This window comes from Cotesia typhae, unplaced genomic scaffold (genome assembly GCF_013202065.1).
Source record: "Cotesia typhae breed Kobodo isofemale line unplaced genomic scaffold, CoteBio_Ctyphae scaffold_13, whole genome shotgun sequence".
Taxonomy (NCBI): domain Eukaryota; kingdom Metazoa; phylum Arthropoda; class Insecta; order Hymenoptera; family Braconidae; genus Cotesia; species Cotesia typhae.
The window spans coordinates 4,194,318-4,205,797 of record NW_027423774.1 but is presented as its reverse complement, the minus strand read 5'-3'; the positions used below and the strand labels follow the sequence as shown (position 1 = coordinate 4,205,797).

Here is an 11,480-nt window from a genome sequence, read left to right as displayed (position 1 = left end):
ATCATAAAGTAATTGAGAAAAAATAATAGTATTTAAAATTTTGAATTTACGAATCGATTTTTTGAAATTGATAAAAAATTTTTTAATTTATAAAAAAGAAATTTTGTGAATATTATATGAAAATTTTGCTTTATTTAATAATGACTTTTGTTAAATTGCACTGTACTTTCTTAACTATTGATATTTTTAAAAATATAAGCTCATCTCGATGTTACACTCATCAAGAGCTTTCATTTGAGTACCCACATGCATTTTGATATATTTTTCATATATACATATATATAAAATATATAAATATATGAAAAATTGATGTGGGTACTCAAATGAAAGCTCTTGATGAGTGTAACATCGGGATGAGCTTAAATTTTAAAAAATATCAATATCTCACAAAATACAAGGTCATTTCTTAATTATGTATCTAGAGATATTTATTTTGCATCAGAGATTGGTTATTGAGTTTAAAATACTAATTGATTAATAACAAAATATTTAATAATAATAATAATAATTTTTTCATAAATTTGAAGTGTCAAACGACGATAAAAAAATTTTTCTAAAATACTTAAAAAAATTAAAAACCAAAATACCCGAGTAATTTTTCAGCAAAATTAATAAATTAAAAATAAATGACAGGTAAAATAAAAAACACCATAAATTTTTTTTTTAACATTAAACCATTCAATATATCCATTCATATAATTTTTATAAATGCATTTAAGTATCATTTACTATGTAAATAATAAAGAATACAGTAAGACTAATAAATCTAGAATTTGATTGGCAAAAAAAAGGCTAAAAATGTAATATCTACGAAGACAAAAAAATACACACAACCAGGTGGTAACAAAATGTATCATAAGTCATAACATAGTAATTTCAATTAATATTGCATTAAATAGTAATGCAAAAAAAAACCAGCAATGAAATACTATCATACATTTAAAAATTAATATGTAACTATTCACAATTAGCGGACAAAACTTCATTTGCTCTATAATTTAATGCATCGTTTATTTAATTATGTTCATTATTTATATAGTTTGACCGATAAAACTACGTGTTGTGTCATGTAGCCTCGATAAAAACTGATATCGCATCATCAATGCATCTATTTGTTTTTATTTCACATTAATATTAATTGTAATAATAGTTGTTTGATTGAAACAAAACAATAGTATTTTGTTTTTTTTTTTTGTTGTTTATTATTGTTTAACCAATAACCAGACCGCATCCTAGTTGAAAATGCCCTTTGGTGTGATTTAGAAGACCACTCAGTGCAAATGAAAAAGGTAATGGTTGTAACTTTTTCTCAAGTACTGCACCAACTGTCCAGTTCGAATCAACACTCCCTAAAAAATATTATTTATTATTTATTTAGTAATTACTGGTAGCTTTTAATAAAATATCTTTAAAAATTAAGTTCATTAACCTTTAATAATCTATCGCTAATCTTAAACAAGATTAACTATCTCAAAAGCCAAGATCTTTACTCAAAGACAAACTAATTTTTTTAATTTAAACCAAAAAAAATTATACAGTATGAGAATAAAATTAATTTTTGTATCTTAGCAAAAAAGTAGTTATAATTTTTTTAGTGAAAAAAAAAATTAATTTGATTTTAAAAAAATATTCTTGAACTAAACCGTAAATTTAAAAATATTTATTGTATTGAAAAAAATTATTTGTTCCTCTATTTCAATAAAAAAAAAAATTTAACTCTACAATCTAAAGATTTTCTTGCTAATTTAAAATTATTCGTATCAATTAATAAAAAAATAAATAATAATTTACCCTTAAAAAGAATATCTGCCTTTGGTAAGTCAACTTGATATGCAATAGTTGCTGTTGATTCCTGTATTCTTCCATTAACTTCTAATTCAACACCTATTTGTAATGTCGGACTGGCACGATAATGATAACATAAATAACAACTAGCTAATCCTGTAAATAAAAATGAAGAATTTAAATTTAAATTTAAATAAAATAATTTCTTAAAAATAAAACAATAATTGTTATCATTAAACTTACCAACACTGGCACTAACAGTAGACTCGGCGATAGAGTACCGACCAACCAGAGAACCAACAGTAATGGAACCACCAGGTATACCGTAGCCACGTTGGTAAGCAAGCTCACCACCGAGAGCGAGTTTAGGTGTTACATTTTGTAAATAATGAGCAACCATCACTCCAGAGCCGTTGAGAATATCAGGATTGGCAACTGTGAGTGATGATGTGAATGTATCTCCGCGATAATCCGTTGTCATTTGCATAGCTGTGAATTTACTTCTTTGTATTTGGGTGGCGACTTTCGTTTTTATGTGCTGGTTAAATTGATGCACTAAATTAGCATTCATATTTCCACTGGGTTCAATGTCACCTAGGATTACTGGGTAAGCTTCTGTTGGTGAAATTTGGCTTGTACCAACATACGTTGCTCCAAATCTGGAAATTTTAGTATCGTTGATTTATAAATTGTTTAAATAATTTATTGTTAAAAATTTAATATTTATATTAGTCAATAAAATAATTTTTTTTTACAATTGAACTAGTGATTCTAATTTTTTTATTTTTTGTAAAAAATAAATTTTTGTTTTTAATAAAAAGTATCCTATGTTACTTCTAATACCTCCAAGAATATGTATACAAAATTTCATGATGATCGGTTTAGTACCAATATACTATATTTAGTACCTTTTACCTTAATTTTAGATAAAAAAAAAATACAAATTTACTAATTAAAAAATACCTAAAGGGCATAATAAAAAAATCTTATAATTATTATGCTTTAAAAAAAATTTAACTAAATAATAGATGATGATTTTTCTACTTTCTCTATCTCTAGATAAATTTATAAAAATTTGAGTTAAGATATTAACTAATAAAAAAGTATTTTTATAACTAATAATAAATTAATTTGATATTAAATTGAATCTAAACTGAAAAAAAAAAAAAATGAAGGTAATAATTTTGAAGAATTTTTCTCTTGAGTAGAGTTAATTTTTTGAGTTATCACGTTTTTTAAAAATTTACCTAGAACGTTCATTTTTAGTGACTGTCTGTAAGTCTTTAAAAATCAAATTTTCGATTGTTTATTGAATTTAGATTTCTGATTGGAAAAATTTTAATTTTTTATAAGCTAAAGTATATTGTTTGAATCAATAAAACAAAATTACTGTGCAATGTTTTTACATTTTTTGTTATTATGTTTGTAAAATTTGCCATTTGGCCTGTGCCTTGGCGTTAATAAACTATAATCTATAATTTTTTTTTTTTTTTTCAGTGTAAATTTATTTTACTTTGAATGATAAAATTAAGCGAATAATATAATTAATTATTCCCTTAATTCTAGAGAAAAAATCAAAAATAAATAATTACTTGTATCCAGACTTGACGACAGAACTCATGGATAACGTGTGTGATACTTGGAAGTGATTACTAAGTGTTTTGCTGATCATCAGCTTAGCACCTTCAAAGTTAACCGGCATCACATCTGTGGATAAAAAAATAAGATAATCAGTGGACAAATTCGACGATACTGAAAATCACCACTACTTGGTGAGTTAAAAAATAAAGTAAATAATAACAAACTTTTTTATTCTAAGTAATAATTACCAGTGAGAAAAAAAGGATTCGGTAAAAATTGGAGCACAAAAATGACTTACCTTTGCAAAGTTTGTGAAGTTCTTCAACAGTACCGGGGTTTTGTAATTTTTGGTCATCTTCGGAAACACTTACGGAACTTAGGGAATCTTTAGGAATTTCGGGTGGTGCGAGGACCGAGATTGGCGGTGAAGGAGGTACTGAAGCTGCCACAACGTTACCCATCGTAATTTTATTTAAGATTAAAAATAAGATAATAAATAAAGGTTATTTATCAACACGAAAGAACAACTTTATGCAATTGATCCTTGTGGAGCGGGTTCTTGTTTATTTATAACAATTACTCTAATTTATGGTTATATATTTAATACACTGGAATTATTGACCAGCAAATGCGGGTTATTAAAAGCTGCGTGTCTTGCCGTGAGTCGCCATTTGTGTAAAATAATGTGGTTAGAAATATCGATGTATCGAACGTACATTTCCTGTAGACTACTTCATACTAGTTATTATTATTATTATTATTGTTATTATTTTTTTTATTAATATTTAATATTAGTTTTATTTTTAGTACAATTATTAAGTAAATATTAAAAATATTTATTTGTTGAATTAAAATAATAAATTAATTAAATCTTTCATTATTTTAATCTTGGTAGTTTTGTTTTGACAGTGTTCTAGCTTATCAGTTAAAAGTAAAATAAACTCAGAGGAGACATTTGAGAATTATTGGATAAATTTAAAAATTTATAAATAATATATTTATAGAAAATATTCAACTTTCATTTGGGAAAAAACAGATGTTTGGAAATTTTTTAGGATTTTTTCTTTAAATAAATTATTATGAAGAAAATTCAAATAAAAATTGTACTTAAAAAAAAATTAGATCATTTTTTGTTGCAATAATTAACCGACATTTTTGATTTTTTTACTTTGCTTATATAATTTATTAAATTAGAACTAAAAAATATTTTTACAAATAAAAATTTTATTATTTATTTTTTTGTAATAATTTCTTTAATAAAAAAAATTATAAAAATTTCTAAATGTCGGCTAATTTTATTTTCATTCATTTTTTAACAAATATTTTATTATAACAATGAATTTTGTTTGATAGTTAAAAAATTGGTCAGGTGACTGATAATTTCAATACCATAATGAATAATTAAAAAAATAATAATATTTTATAATAAAAAATAACAAACCTTGGTAAAGAAATTTCACTTAATTCTGCTATTTCTTTACCAGACGATGCCAGATGATGGGACATTATTTTTCTTCTGAATTTTTGATGTAATCCAAGTGTCTTGATTCATTGTTGGAAAAATTTTTTAAACACACACATACACTTACACTGTTTAACAATTTACTAATTCTTATGAAGATATTAAAAATTTTTTTAATTCACTTTTATATTAAATAAATCCTAAAAGCTAACCACCAATTTGTTCCGAAAAATCATTTTTAAAAAATTACATTTTTTTTTTTAATTTCTGTATGTCATTTTTTTTTTTTTTGCCGTAATTTAGTTAAAAAAATTATTAAAATTTGATAAATATCTGCTAAATTAATTTTCACCATCACTTTTGGCTAATATTCGATTAATTTTTTGATTATTTATTTATCTTTATATATTTTAATGACACATATACCCGTTATTTTAAATATAAATTAATATTTCGAACGGAGACACTTGCGACACGACCGTTACTACGCATTAACATACTAGCGACTTAACCGGTGAAGTAGTACAGCGCCGTTTGCTGATTTGTTGGCTTTGCGCATGCGCATAAGTTTTTTTTTTTTTAAGAACTCGACAGATCATTACGCAATATTGCTGAAATTTAAAGGTTATATTTTTTTTCTAAAGTAATTTTGTGGAAAAAATAAATAAATAAAATGGGTGAAGTATTAGAAAATATAAATCCAAAGTTGTATGACAAATTAGGTGACCGTTTGATTACAAATGATGATTATAATGAGGACATTGTCGATGAATTTGATTCTAGAGAAGTTTTTGGTAATTATAAAATAATTAATAACAAAATAAACAATTTTTTTGTCAACAGTTAATTTGTTGATTTTTTTTATTGTCATTTAAAATTTTTATAATAAATCAATTACAATTAAGAAATGCTTTAAAAAATTTGCATTGATAATTTTTTTATTAAATTTTTTTGATAATAATTTCTATGTCAAAAAATTTTCTAATATTTGTCAATTCTAGTGTCACAAATTATGACACTGAATTCAGCAAACTATTGGCAATTTTTTTTATTTTTATTTTTTTTTTTTCTTATTAATTGAATTAGCAACGAAAAAATATTTTTTAAAAATTTTACAGATAGTTTTCAGTTTATAAGCTAACTTAATTTTAATTTTTCTTGTTATAAATTACTTGATAAAAAAATAATTTCTATATTTTCTTTCAGATTTAATAAGAAATATTAATGATCCAGAACATCCTTTGACATTAGAAGAACTTCATGTCGTTGAGCAAAATCTTATTGAAGTAAGAATAATACTAAAATTAGCAATGAAAATAAAGTTGGCCATCATTTAAAAATTAATAATAATAAAATTTTTTTTTAATAATTAAATTAGAACAAAAAAATATTTAAAAAAATCGAATAAAAAAATTTTATGTTAAAGGTTGACAATAAAAAGAACACTATAAAAGTAAATTTCACTCCGACAATCCCACATTGCAGCATGGCAACGATAATTGGATTATCAATACGCGTCCAATTATTGCGAGCTTTGCCATCAAGATTCAAAGTAAACGTAGAAGTGTCTCCAGGAACTCACAACGCTGAAGCGGCGGTTAATAAGCAGTTGGCCGACAAGGAAAGAGTAGCTGCAGCTTTAGAAAATTTCCATCTCATTCGGGTTATCAACCAGTGCATATTTTCGGAAAAAAATTAAAAAATTTTATTATTTTCCTAAATAAAAAAATCTTAATTTGGAATAAAAGCGTTTGTGTAAATAACAGTCGATAGAATTTAATTTATATTTTTATTAAATACAACTAGTACAAATAAAAATTTCAAAGCTTTTTTTTTTTATTAATTTTATATTACAGAATTTTAAATCTAAATTATTAATTATCTCCTCTTCCCCTTCGATGCGACGGCAGATTTTTTCAATCCTTCAACTGGATTGTACGAGTAAGTTTTCGGTATTGGTCCTCTACCGTATTTATTAAACTGGACCATGTCCAAATGCTGGCGATCAGTTACTTCTCTTGCAGATTTCATATTTTTCCAAGCTATTAAATTAATTTTAAATATCAAAAATCAATTATATAATATATAAAATTTTTTCAAGTAAAATTACTTACAATCTTGGAATCCTTCTCTGAAATTCTTTTTTTCAAGTTTACCAGGCGCATGCTGTATCTGCTTCGGTATTTTGCACATTTCTCTTATCTTGGGTACTCTTAGAATCGCAGCTTGCAATAGTGAAAAGAAGTTTGTCGTTGTCCAGTACCAAACAATTGCCTGAAGAAACAAATAATTGATTTAGAAATTTATTCGGGAAATATTGCCCGTATAAAAAAATTTTTTGAATAAAAGATGTTGAAAATTTAATTGTTTAAAAAAAGTGGTCTTACACCTTTTTGTACTCAAATGAAAGCGCTAAATGTGAATATTTTCGGCAAAAATGTTGGATCTAATATTCTTTAATTTCTGAATTAATAAAATACTTACAGACGGGAAATTTATACTGAACGGTAGAATTATGAGAGGGATGGCTTGTACCACATACTTCATCATTCCCATGCTTTCTAGCTTCGGACCGTCGATACCCAATTTTATTGTAGCGGCTAGGGTAGCACTTGTCAGCAATGGTAATAAATAGTAAGGGTCAGTAACGGTGAGATCTGGGAACCATAAGATACCACCGTGACGCATGCTTTCCAAAGGCAAATTGGTCATTCCTTTCATTCCGAAGAAAAATGAAATGAATATTGGAGCCTAAAAAAAAAAAACAATAATAATTTTTTTAGTTAAAAAAAATTTTTTTCATACACCGATTAAAAATAATTTATTTAAAAAAAATTGAGCATTATTGTGACAATAAAAAGAAAGTTATTGTGAGAAAAATATTTATTTCTTTAGCTAAAAAATAAAATTGTTGAAAAAATTTTAAATAAATTAATTACTTATTACAAGTGCTGATTTTTTTCAAAACAATTTTTTTCTCTCAATTTTTTTAATGATTTTTTTAATTTGATTTTTTTTTTTTTTTTTAGTTTTAAATATTTTTATCTTGATTATAAGATTGCAATCCAACACTTACTTGGCACAATGGAACAATTATTGACTTCAGCGGATTACAATTATTCCCACTCATGAACAACATCAATTCTTGAGTAAGACGAGCAACTATAAAATAAATAAATAAATTATTTAAAAAAAAAATAATCAATAGTATTTAAATAATTAAATACCTTGCAATTGATCGCCATTCATTCGCGCTTCTGTGATTCTACTCTGAATTTTCTGCATTTCAGGCAGTGTATTATGCAGATTTGCTGCATTTCTCTGTGATACTATTACCAGAGGAAATAATATCGTTCTCACGATGACCGTTCCTAAAAAAAGTAACAACAATTACTGTGATGACCAGGAACCATCAGTTGAATTTAATCTAATTAATTAATTTTTAGGAGAAAAAATATAATTAATATCTTACCCAGAGCTATAGTTGCCCACCAAGGCAGGTCTAGTGATACATGAATAAGCTCCAAGTATTGTTGGGCAATCCCGGACGGCCACCAGCCTCCAAGCCCAACAGACGCAAGAGTTGGTTCTCCCAGTGCATTCGTCGCAGCTACTATTTCTTCTACGGAGATTGGTGGTGGTACAGGTACATCTGGAAAATAAATTTCAAACTATTAATTTAAGTGATTAAAATTTATTTAATTAATTAAAACTAGCAACCTTGCAGTCACTTAATGATATAGATTTATTTAATTAATTGAAATGAAATTCATCTAAATAATTATTTTTTACTTAAATTTTACCTGGGATAGCATCTATCAGTTTGCTTGCTGAAGAAAAATTTTTAATTAATTTATTTCCTTTAAATAAAAATAATTATTTTTATTTTTTATTCTTACCTGGGGCTTCTGAAGCCTCCAATACTTGGCATGAAAAATATTGTTTGTATTAAAATAATTACATTAAAATATTTTATTTATTTTTTTTTTGTTATAGTATTTACCGGGAACCTCAGCTGCACTTTGTATTGAATCTGATATACCTAACTCTACGGAAAATTAACTAATTGGTTAGTTCTATTTAATTTAAATTAACTTTCAATCTTAATTAGTTACCTGCAGCAATGTCCTCTAAATTTTCAACTTTTTAGACAGTAAATTAATATTTGATGAAAACTTTTTTTTATAAATTATTAGTAATATTTAAAAAAATTTTTATTAATAAATTATTTGCAACTACCTGCTTGATTTTGTACGGTTATATGGTTAACTAAAAAACAAATTTTATTTAAAATTTATCTTTAAAAAGAATAATTAATTTTTACCTGATGGGTTTGTGAAAATATCTGTTTTATTGTAAGCTACAATTAAATGATTACTTATTAAAAATAAATTAAAAAATTTTAATTAAAGAAAAATTTATTTTTTTAATCACTCTAATATTTAGTGAAAATTTCTACCTGTTTCTTCTTTTATCTTAGCTAAAAAAAATTGTACGAAATTTATTTTTGATTGTAATGAACAATTAAAATAATTATTACAATTATTACCTGATCTATTGATATAATTAATCACGTCCCTCGCTAAGACTAAATTGCAAATAATAATTAATTATAACTAAAATAATTCATTTAATTGTTTATTTTTATTTTACCTGGGTCTGTTGTCCCGGCTGTCATTTAATAATTTATTAATAAATAAATAAATAAATTAGTAATGTACAAATTACATTTACTAAAAAATAATTTTACCTGATATGACATCTTTCAGAATGTCAGCTATTAAAATATTAATATTAAATAACACAATTATTTAATTATTAATTATATTGAAAATACATGAAAATTAAATTAGCTGACACTTAAAAATTGCTGTAATTTTTTTTATTAAAAAAATAAAATATGATTTGTAAAAAACTCGAAAAACTTTTAGTGCAATTTTTAAATTTTTAGACGCCGGCTAAATTAATTTTCATCTAACTTTAATGTGAATTAATTCTTAATAATACCTGGAATAGCCTCCAGAGGTACAGCTGAAGTTGCATTTTCTGCAATATTCGTGATAGTTTCCGTAGTTTTAATATCAGCACCTTCGGTACTGATAGCTCGAACAAACGACGTACAAGGGCTAAATTTATTAATCCGAACTCGAAAATTTTGATTAACAACTCGACAAGTTGCATGCATCGACCGATTCATCAATTTCTGTAAAATAAAACATAATATTGAAGTCAGCTGACATTTGATGATTTTTTTTTTAACAACTAAATTAACAATAATAAAGTTAGCCGACGTTTTTAATTTCTTTTCAATTGTTAAATTACAACAAAAAAATATTTTTAAAAAATTGAATGTGTAATTTTTTTAATTTTCTACATGTGAAATTATTTTTTTTTTAAATAATTTTAGAATAAAGTAAACTATTAAAATTTTTAAATAAGAAATTTCTAAAAAATTCCACCTGTAGATGTTAAAAAAATTTATTGTTGCCTTTTTTTAATAGTAATTTATTTGTTGTATTTTTTAATTTTTTAAATTTTCTTATTTTGATTAATTTATTAAATTACAACTTAAAAATATTTAAAAAAATTACACTAATATTTTTTGTAGTTTTTAACAAGTGAAAAAAAATTTTTTTTTAATATTTTGTAACAATTTTTTAATAAAAAAAAATCATAAAAATTTTTAGATGTCGGCTAACTTAATTTTTATAATCTACCTTCAGCTTCATCATAAAACCTGATTATTAATGAAGTTTTTACATTAAAACTTATTTATTAATTTTATTATTCTAAGTCAAAATTTCGATTACTCTTACTTGCGTAACCTAAAAAATTATAAAGGACCTTTTACCTGTGATATCACGTGTGTTTGTGATAACGAATAATTCTTTATGTGTCTCGAAACTCGTGACAACATTTTTGTGTATTTATTTTATTCTTAATTATTAATTTTATTTAGAGTTAAATATTATAATTTTTTATTTCACACATTGGAGTCACGCGTTTCATGTATGTTTATGTATTATATATTTATTCCGGCTTGCATGCTATGTTGAAGATGATAAAATTGAACTTTTACTTATCAACATATTATTTCATAATTATTTATTTACTTAAAAAATTTTTTTTTAAATTGCTTAATTTTTAGAATCAATTTTTTCATTAAAATTTTTAGATAGTATAGCTAGTAAAAATTTTTTTATTTTGAAGCTAGCATGTCAAAAATAAATTCAAAAATAGATCTAGACTGTCACGCGTGCTGCTGACAAAAATGTACAAAATTTGGACAAAAATTTGGAACTCTACCATGTGATTTATTTTTATTTAAATAAATTTATAAACTTTTTTAAAATTTTTTAACTGTAAAGTCTTATTATATCACGAAATATATAAATTTATCAAATTGGAAAAATTAAATTGACCAACTTTTGAAATTTTACAATTTGTCGCTCAGTCCTAGTTCTTCATTAAAAAAAAAGAATTAGAAAGAATTCAAAATAATTTGATTTTTAATTATTTTGAATACTTTAAAATCCTTCAAATTCTTTTTAATATTATCTCTTATGGGCATTTGAGATGTGAGATCATTTTTAATTCTTTTTTTTAATAAAGGATGATACTCCAAAGAAGAATGACAAGCAAATGATTTGTA

General features: G+C 24.3%; 3 protein-coding genes across 6 annotated transcripts; 1 reads left to right on the top strand and 2 right to left on the bottom strand.

Annotated features, from left to right (window-relative positions):
* Positions 1 to 862: 862 nt before the first annotated feature.
* On the bottom strand, positions 863 to 4,046 carry LOC141534003 (mitochondrial import receptor subunit TOM40 homolog 1). Its single transcript, XM_074253138.1, has 5 exons — positions 3,665 to 4,046; positions 3,378 to 3,492; positions 2,029 to 2,444; positions 1,792 to 1,941; positions 863 to 1,349 (listed from the first exon to the last, which is right to left on the bottom strand). Exons 1-5 carry the CDS (start codon positions 3,825 to 3,827, stop codon positions 1,210 to 1,212), a joined length of 984 nt encoding a protein of 327 aa, XP_074109239.1. The 5' UTR covers positions 3,828 to 4,046; the 3' UTR covers positions 863 to 1,209.
* A 1,378-nt stretch (positions 4,047 to 5,424) lies between these two features.
* Positions 5,425 to 6,646, top strand: Galla-2 (MIP18 family protein galla-2). The gene is made up of 3 exons (XM_074254012.1): positions 5,425 to 5,622; positions 6,035 to 6,114; positions 6,255 to 6,646. Exons 1-3 carry the CDS (start codon positions 5,502 to 5,504, stop codon positions 6,525 to 6,527), a joined length of 474 nt encoding a protein of 157 aa, XP_074110113.1. The 5' UTR covers positions 5,425 to 5,501; the 3' UTR covers positions 6,528 to 6,646.
* Positions 6,605 to 11,173, bottom strand: Oxa1l (OXA1L mitochondrial inner membrane protein). 4 transcript variants are annotated; one of them, XM_074254007.1, is made up of 18 exons: positions 10,680 to 11,171; positions 9,836 to 10,031; positions 9,579 to 9,605; positions 9,482 to 9,499; positions 9,378 to 9,416; positions 9,288 to 9,308; positions 9,153 to 9,188; positions 9,068 to 9,097; positions 8,944 to 8,970; positions 8,832 to 8,876; positions 8,728 to 8,751; positions 8,632 to 8,658; positions 8,301 to 8,480; positions 8,056 to 8,199; positions 7,905 to 7,990; positions 7,313 to 7,579; positions 6,943 to 7,102; positions 6,605 to 6,870 (listed from the first exon to the last, which is right to left on the bottom strand). In XM_074254007.1, the coding sequence occupies exons 1-18, from the start codon at positions 10,743 to 10,745 to the stop codon at positions 6,707 to 6,709; spliced, it is 1,557 nt and encodes a 518-aa protein (XP_074110108.1). In that variant the 5' UTR covers positions 10,746 to 11,171; the 3' UTR covers positions 6,605 to 6,706. The 4 variants fall into 4 exon arrangements, with proteins under 4 accessions (XP_074110108.1, XP_074110107.1, XP_074110109.1 ...); XM_074254006.1 differs by having other exon boundaries at positions 9,288 to 9,416; positions 10,680 to 11,173; XM_074254008.1 differs by lacking the exon at positions 9,153 to 9,188 and having other exon boundaries at positions 10,680 to 11,170.
* Positions 11,174 to 11,480: the final 307 nt, after the last annotated feature.

Bases quoted from the DNA above. Each gene is read 5' to 3' on its own strand.
- LOC141534003 (XM_074253138.1), bottom strand. From the start codon at position 3,827: ATGGGTAACGTTGTGGCAGCTTCAGTACCTCCTTCACCGCCAATCTCG. The intron at 1,942-2,028 runs GTAAGTTTAATG...TTTTATTTACAG, and splicing joins TACTGTTAGTGCCAGTGTTG to GATTAGCTAGTTGTTATTTA. The intron at 1,350-1,791 runs GTAAATTATTAT...AATATTTTTTAG, and splicing joins GGCAGATATTCTTTTTAAGG to GGAGTGTTGATTCGAACTGG.
- Galla-2 (XM_074254012.1), top strand. From the start codon at position 5,502: ATGGGTGAAGTATTAGAAAATATAAATCCAAAGTTGTATGACAAATTA. The intron at 5,623-6,034 runs GTAATTATAAAA...ATTTTCTTTCAG, and splicing joins TGATTCTAGAGAAGTTTTTG to ATTTAATAAGAAATATTAAT. The intron at 6,115-6,254 runs GTAAGAATAATA...TTTATGTTAAAG, and splicing joins TTGAGCAAAATCTTATTGAA to GTTGACAATAAAAAGAACAC.
- Oxa1l (XM_074254006.1), bottom strand. From the start codon at position 10,745: ATGTTGTCACGAGTTTCGAGACACATAAAGAATTATTCGTTATCACAA. The intron at 9,606-9,835 runs GTATTATTAAGA...ATATTTTAATAG, and splicing joins ACCTCTGGAGGCTATTCCAG to CTGACATTCTGAAAGATGTC. The intron at 8,877-8,943 runs GTAACTAATTAA...AATTTTCCGTAG, and splicing joins TTTAGAGGACATTGCTGCAG to AGTTAGGTATATCAGATTCA.